The sequence below is a fragment of the Morone saxatilis genome, unplaced genomic scaffold (assembly GCF_004916995.1).
Source record: "Morone saxatilis isolate NCDOM2014 unplaced genomic scaffold, NCSU_SB_2.0 Contig20, whole genome shotgun sequence".
NCBI classification, from domain to species: domain Eukaryota; kingdom Metazoa; phylum Chordata; class Actinopteri; family Moronidae; genus Morone; species Morone saxatilis.
In genome coordinates this window covers 22,458,993-22,466,265 of record NW_023339763.1, presented here as the reverse complement: position 1 = coordinate 22,466,265, position 7,273 = coordinate 22,458,993, and the positions used below count along the sequence as shown (strand labels likewise).

The following is a 7,273-nucleotide window of genomic DNA, read 5'->3' as shown; positions in this document are numbered from 1 at the left end:
AAACATCACACTGTAGGAACAGGAGGAAACTGATTTAGGAGTGAACTTTAAGTTTTGTTAATGTTAATGTTAATTAAAGTGTCTTCTCTCTGCTTTAGGAATCAAGTTCATCCTGGTTGGACAGCATCATCTGCCACCTAGCTGACATTATTCTCCTGGAGGACACTCCATCCATCCAGATGGAGGTTGCTGTCCTGGTGAAAGAGTTTCCAGATATACGGTGAGTGGTTTAACAAATTAACAGTGTTGGAATGTTTCTATTGCAACCAGGAAGCGTCTATGAAAACAGATACTCTCTGCACTCTACCCCCAAAGGTCCTATATTCTTTTATGCTTACTGCTACACATTCTCGGTGCTGTCTTTGGCACTTAGCCAAAGCAAGGAAAATGTAAGACTATGTATGTTGTTTTTTTTTTTGTCACAATGGATCAAAACAAGGAAAAGAGGCGCGGAAACATTTTTACATTAACTTTGCTATTTTTGGAGAGGAGCGCGGGTCTGTTTTGAGAATGGATGAAGCTGAGAGGCCTCATGGGGGGAGTCCCAGCCACCGAGGCTGTTTGTGCACAGATTTAAGACTAGTGACGGTTGGCAACCTACGACCATGACGCATAAGCCTCGGCGGAGCAGACAGGAAGCTGCTGCCGAGTACTTCCTGTTCCTGCCACCCTGCAGGAGACAGACTGGTGCCACTCTTGGAATCAAAGAGGGAGAGGTGTAGAAGAGGAGAGCAAAACATAGTAGTTCAGACCTGGAGACATGCTAACTCACCGCTTAACTCACCCCTTTTGTTTACTGTATGGCATCCCCTGCTGGTATTTTAGGAGATCAAAGGCTGCTGGCCTTCCTTGGGTTTTCTGGGTGCTTCATTTAACTGCAGCTGAGTTCATTCATGCACACGTGACTGTGCCTACACATGGGCATACGCGCATACACGGATCTCCCCTCCGTATTAAAACATGAACCTAAACTCCAACTGTTGGCTTCTCCGGAAACAAAAATGTACTAATGTTTTAGTTAGAAGTAGGGTTGTCATCAACTAATATTGACGATAATTTTGATATTTAAAAAGGAAATAATGATTGTGTGTGTTAATAATACACATAATTACCTGAAAATAAGAATTGTTGTGTTTTCGTTTTCTTAGTTGAGCCGTTTTCTACAGAAGGAATGGGTCCTCTTCTGCGGGGTCCGCCACAAACTGGCGTGTTTTTACAGTAGCCCGGAATGGACAAACCAGACACTGGCTTTAAATAGTGCCTTTTGTGTTTTTCATTCAAGCTGTTATCAAGTTGATTACAATCTACAACTTCACCCCTAGATGCCACCAAATACTACACACAAGGTCCTTTAAATCACTTCCATTTTGTTCTTTTCTCGCTTTGTGGTTCCAACATAGTAGGTGGCGCTAACGCACCTTAACACTGGTTGCCAGTTAGAAGCCATCAATAACAACAACGTTTGGGTCCCTAGATTGTGCAAAATCCCTTGATGTGACACTTGCTTTTTCTTCCTGGTAGCACTTCATCACGTCAATGCTAATACATCAGGAAGAACAACTAGAGATTTAATGGATTACTGTAAAAACGTCAGCTGCGCGATGTGGTAAAAAATCATATTGTGATTATTTTGACAGATTGCGATATAATTTGCTTAGTAGGATCAATCACATGGCATCACAAATTTAATTTTCACTGAAAAAACACTTAAAATCATGATGATGTGACATGTTTTCTCGAGAAGAAGATTTGTAAGGGCATCAGTTCATCTCCACAGTACTTTATTATAATGCTGTCATGTACCTTTGTCAAAAAAAATTGCAGCTTCTGGGATTTGGATATTGCACTTGGCTATATTGTGATTCACTGTGCAGCCCTAGTAAAAAACCCTGTTTATTTCTACCTGCAGACTTGGTGGCTTGTTAGACAATGACAAAGTATTACTATATTTATAGCACAAAATTTTCCAATCCTTCCCAGAAAAAGATCCTATGACTCAGATGTGACTGTTAGTAAGTCATGACAGCCTTTGGCGACACCAAACAGACCCAATTTCCATTAACACCCGTCTATCCCCCTTCCTCCCTGTATCCTTCCTCCCCACAGGAAGAAGCATGTCTCCACCCTGCTCAACATACGCGGGATGATGCGGCAGGCGGAGCGCCAGGAGATCCTCAACATCGTCAAAGACTTTGAATGCAGCAATGTCCTTATGTGCCGGGACCACGCCCTCTTCTCTGAAATCCCCATCACCTCGGAGGTGCACTGCATCAGTCTGGGTCTCCTCCGCCTCGCCATGACCGTCTCCAACTGGTTCTCAGAGCACCGCCTGAGGCGAAACCGCAGGACAAGTGCCAGAAACGCAACACCTCAACCTGCTGAGAGCCACAATATGGAAGACATAAACAAATTTCACAGAGAAGACTAGCTGTTGGTGTTAGGAGAGCAGTCACAGACATACTGTGAAGATACTGATGAGATGTACATGCACCTTGACCAAAAACTGATTGTACCAAATGTTATTACCAACCACGTAAAGAAACTTGACCTCAGGTACTCCTCGTACTGTACACGCTCACAGACTTAAGGACATTTCTCCGTCTCCAGATGTGCATTTTTTAATGGAAATGTGAAAGACTGTGTATTGTAATAGCTCACCATGACTTGTAGTATTCTTATGTTGATCTACACACCTACAGAAGTAAACAAGTGGTATCAAATATCCTCAAAATGTAACTTCTTCAGTTATCAGGAATCTGATGTATTGCATATATTTACCCAACCATATATACCCATGCTCTGGTATATAGTCCATATGTATGTGAGGATATAGTGTATGGAAACGTAAATGTGTTGAACTCTCACTGTGAATGAAATGGATCTGTTGCTGGAAACGTAATAAAAACCCATTGACTGGGTCAACTGAACAGATTCAGCAGCTCTGTCGTTGTGAGTGTAAATACAGAAAGGTTTTTGTCAGCATACTGTCACAATAATGTCAGCTCTAAAATGGATATCTTATTGTAAAATTCTCTTATTCTGGCTAATTCTAACTTTAGGTGTTGTGGCCCCTAAACATGGGAGTGTCAGACATCGAGTCTACAGCTCTGTTAAACAATACATAAGGCACTTTGACAAGCGGACAAGGGTCTGAGGGTCTGACGCAGGACCAGCTGCCAGTACATATACATATATACTTTATGCCTCGGCTGTTTATCTTAAGGATGTGACAGCTTTGTTCAGTACACTGAGAGCTTGAAATATGGGGCTCCACCACGGCTACTACATTACGCTCTGCCGCAGTACAACAAGCAGGGTCATACACCCCGAGGCCAACAACGGGATGTTTTTCGATAAACGAAGATTTCCTGTTGTCCACCGAGGTGCCAACGGATGCTTTTATTGGAGCCAAGTTTACGTTGTGCGCTAGGAGGGAACTTCCCCTCTGCTGTGCAGACTGAAGGTGCAGCAGCCATAGAGCTTTTTCATGTTCGAGCTGTTCGTGGCCTTCTCAAAACAAAGTTGGCCAGCCTCAGCAGGGGTCATTCTGCACGCTGACCCCTGCCAGAATCTGAATTTGACTGACCAGCTGGCTGCTTTGAAATGTAGAAATAACCCCTGAGGTCTGATGTCAGATTGTTGGATTTTACAGCTGGTGGTCGGACACACCGACATATGTTTATCAGCATCTTATCGTCACCAGTGAGGCCTGTGTGGTAAGGTTTGGTCACAGGAGACAAGAAGGACCTCAGCTGATCTTGGTAATCCAATAAGTTTAAATATTACATTTTGTTGATGTTTTGCAACAACAGCTGATAAATATTAAGTTTTCTAGATATTTTTGGAGCTTTTTATGCCTTAATTTGATGGGACAGGACAGGTGACGATAGACAGGAAATGGGGGGGGGAGAGAGAGAGAGGTTGACATGCAGCAGGTCGGAATTAAACCTGGGCCACTGCGGTGAGGACTACATGTGGTGCACCCTTCCAGATGAGCTACAGTGTGTAAATCTAAAGTTTAAACATTATTTTTATTTTTATCACACCAAGATTCCAGACACAAATAAAACATTAAAATTTGCCTTTTTCCATTTGAGTCATTTAAAGTGTACCAACCTAGGTGATAGGGAAGCAAGAAACAACATATTAAAAAAGGTTTTCAAGATCCCCTCCAGACATTGTTAACATACCCATTAATAATAATAATAGTAAATAATTATATGTATCTGATATGGTTTTCCCACAAGAAAATTAAATGAACCATTCTTACATAATTTCCTCCCTCATCCTCGTCGAAATCTCCAGAATCTTTAAGTATATTGACCAATATTGACCAAATGTTACTTGTGATGTCACGAAATCCTGCTCATACGTGTTAAAGTGAGATTTAAGGTGACCATGGAGAAACTTTCTTCAGCTGATGAATGTGAAAACAAACTCTGCACATCCATCACTCTGCACAGTGGAGCTCAAACATCACAGCAAAGTAACTATAAGAAAGTTTTGACTGGAGGGGAATTTAAACATTGAGTGAATATGGTGTCTAAATATTTTCTCTGACACTCTCTGTTGAAAGTTACCTCTCGCCTGTATATTTTGGGGTTAGTATTTCTGTCCATTAATGAGTAGCAGTGGTATTTTGTGATTAATCTATCAGAGGTTAATGAATCAGCGTAAATGATGCAGATGATGAAGTGTCTTGCAAGTTGCATCAATTTTACAAGTTAAATATTGCGTGGATGTGCACACATTAGCGAGATTCCTGTTTTGGACAGGTAGTTGAAAATTGTACAAGGCACCTGCATAATGAATGACAAGATATTAGACTGAATGTACTTGTTTGGCTTCATGCTTACAGTGTAGTCATATTTGTGCTTTTAATGGAGTCTTATCTTACTTACTTGCGTGAATAATTGGTTGTTAAATTTTTCTGACCGTCTATCACGTTCAGTCCTGCAGCAACTTCCTCACTGACATGTGTTTGATTTGTGCAAACTAATGCACCACCAGGGAAAGACTTATATATGACTAAAAAAAAACTTAAATATTTCTTTAAGCTGTTTACCTGTTTCCAACAATAGATCTCAGATATCTCTGACCTTGGACTGCACCGTGCACTTGTTTTTATTTTCAATATGTTCCACGAATTTGTGGGACAGAACAGGAAGAACATTAAGTGAAGTTGGCATTGACTGAATGTTAAGTTTGGCAGTGTAGCTTCTGAGTCATATGTATATCTAAGAGCAGTATCAGTTATCAGACATCCTTTCGTATAGCAGGCTGAAGGCGGATGCGGACTGCTGTTTTCCAGGTATCACAGGCGGGGATTACCATACTAAGGAGGGCAGGTAGGAGTGAGGGCCAAACTCTTGGAGGTTTCCCTCGATCAAGCTGCTGAAGGTGGAACGGTCCACAGTATCACAATGCAATCCCTGGGAAGCACTCCCCTGCTTCCTCTCATTAACACAGCTCTGCGATGGAAAATCCATCTGGCTGGATTGGCTGTTTGTTTTCGGAAGCAAGCCGTGCCCTGTCTTTGTTCACACTGAGATGCACTTTTCATGGTTTGCTTGCTTCTCATGCAGTGCTCCAGATATCTAAAACTCAATTAAAGATTGAGTGTTGTGGCTGAGAGAGGCACATGTTTCAGGTCAGTTCTGAGCACTATGGCTGCTTGTTTAGTCTAGACAAGACCTCTCCACCGTTTTTCCTTTCTTGCTTACATCTAGGTGTTATAAGATACATATCTTAGGCTATAGCAGCGGTTCCCAACCTGGGTGTCGGGCTGCCACTGGGGGTCGACAATGCTTCATGGAGGATCGCAATGATTTCTTGATTTTAAAAGCATGCGAGAAACATAGTAGGCCAATATCTCAGCATCTGGTTTACTTCTGTGAATAAAAATAAATGTAAAGTTAATTGTCTAATAGAACAATGAACAAATGGGACAAGAAAACACTGAATTTGTCAAATAGAAGTCTATTGATAAAAAATACATAATGCAGACAGAGAATTGTATAAAAAGTTGCCTTTACAGGAAATAATCCCCTTAAGGAAAAAGGTTGGGAACCACTGGGCTATAGGAAATATAAAAACTTGCCTCACACGAGACTCAAACTGCAGTCTCCTGGAGGAAGCTCACATCTTCCTTCCGTAACTGTCACTTTCCTTACTATACTAGTATACTATATACTTGGACTTCCCAAGGCCTTTTTATCAGAAAGAGCCAGAAGGCTGAAGACTAACTGCTCACAATACTGTAAGTCCCGGTGCATGTATACCTTCAGAGTAGTCTAAGTTGTAACTAATACGCCTTAGTACTTGCACAGACCTACAGCAGTAAGCACAATTCCCTATTATTTACATTAACGTATAGAACTTCTCTCATTACAATTTGCAGAAAGCTTCTTGTTGGCAGCACACAGCCTATATATTTGAATATTTACCTTCATATCAATCAACATCATCTTTCTGTCAACCTACAAATAATCATCAACAAATGATCAAAATTATCACAAATTTGTGTTTTGTGAAACCGTGTTGTAATCACCTTTTAGCTGGTTGAAAACAGTTTTCAACTAGAAATTAATGTTGAAATCCTGGTTGGGGCTAACTGGGAACTTTTAAAATACATCAAATTGTTTTTAATTAATTTCTGAACTTCCTGAAATCCAGCATAAAGATGCTTATTGAATCACATTATCAAATTGAGTGTCGGTCAAAGCTTCATTCTCCTCTGACGTTTAATTCACTTAAGACGAGTTTCTGCCCAAAAATAACTACTTTCCAAGCAACTACAAGGTTCTTTTAGTCCGTTGTTACTGATGTGTTGAAGCAAAGTAAACAAAAAACAAGCGCTTGCAGATTTGAAATAAAATTCTGCAAATGCTCAACCAATAACAAATGTTCCGCGCTGTAAGGCCCACCCTCAAAGCTGCTATAATTTTGGAAAGACTTTTTTTTATGGTGAAATAATATCTCTAGAACTTTATTAAGACCCTGGTCCATGTAGTGGAAATATACTGAGTTCCTCTAAAAGTTCTTCGTCCCCAGGGAAAGTTCCTGCGGTATAAATGCAGGGCCACACCTGTCAGCCACATTGCGTAACCACATATGAACGACCTGTTCTGACATGACCCATCAGGGCAAGATTCAATAGAGAGAACCTCCTGTCCTCTCCCATGTACAGTATACACTGTCTGTCAGGATGGCTGCCCACTTGAACCAAAACAATGGTGCACTTCGTCACTCCTGATGGGATATCCTGATTTAT

The 7,273-nt window shown here is 41.1% G+C and overlaps 1 protein-coding gene across 1 annotated transcript in view; it reads left to right on the top strand.

Moving 5' to 3' along the window:
- The window catches only part of exoc3l2a (exocyst complex component 3-like 2a), a 12,970-nt gene extending 9,814 nt beyond the window's left edge, over nt 1-3,156 (top strand). Inside the window, exons 12-13 of the mRNA XM_035666897.1 lie at nt 99-220; nt 2,107-3,156. Of these exons, the coding sequence (XP_035522790.1) occupies nt 99-220; nt 2,107-2,428 (444 nt within the window). The 3' untranslated portion in view covers nt 2,429-3,156. The remainder of the gene's footprint in view (nt 1-98; nt 221-2,106) is intronic.
- Nucleotides 3,157-7,273: the final 4,117 nt, after the last annotated feature.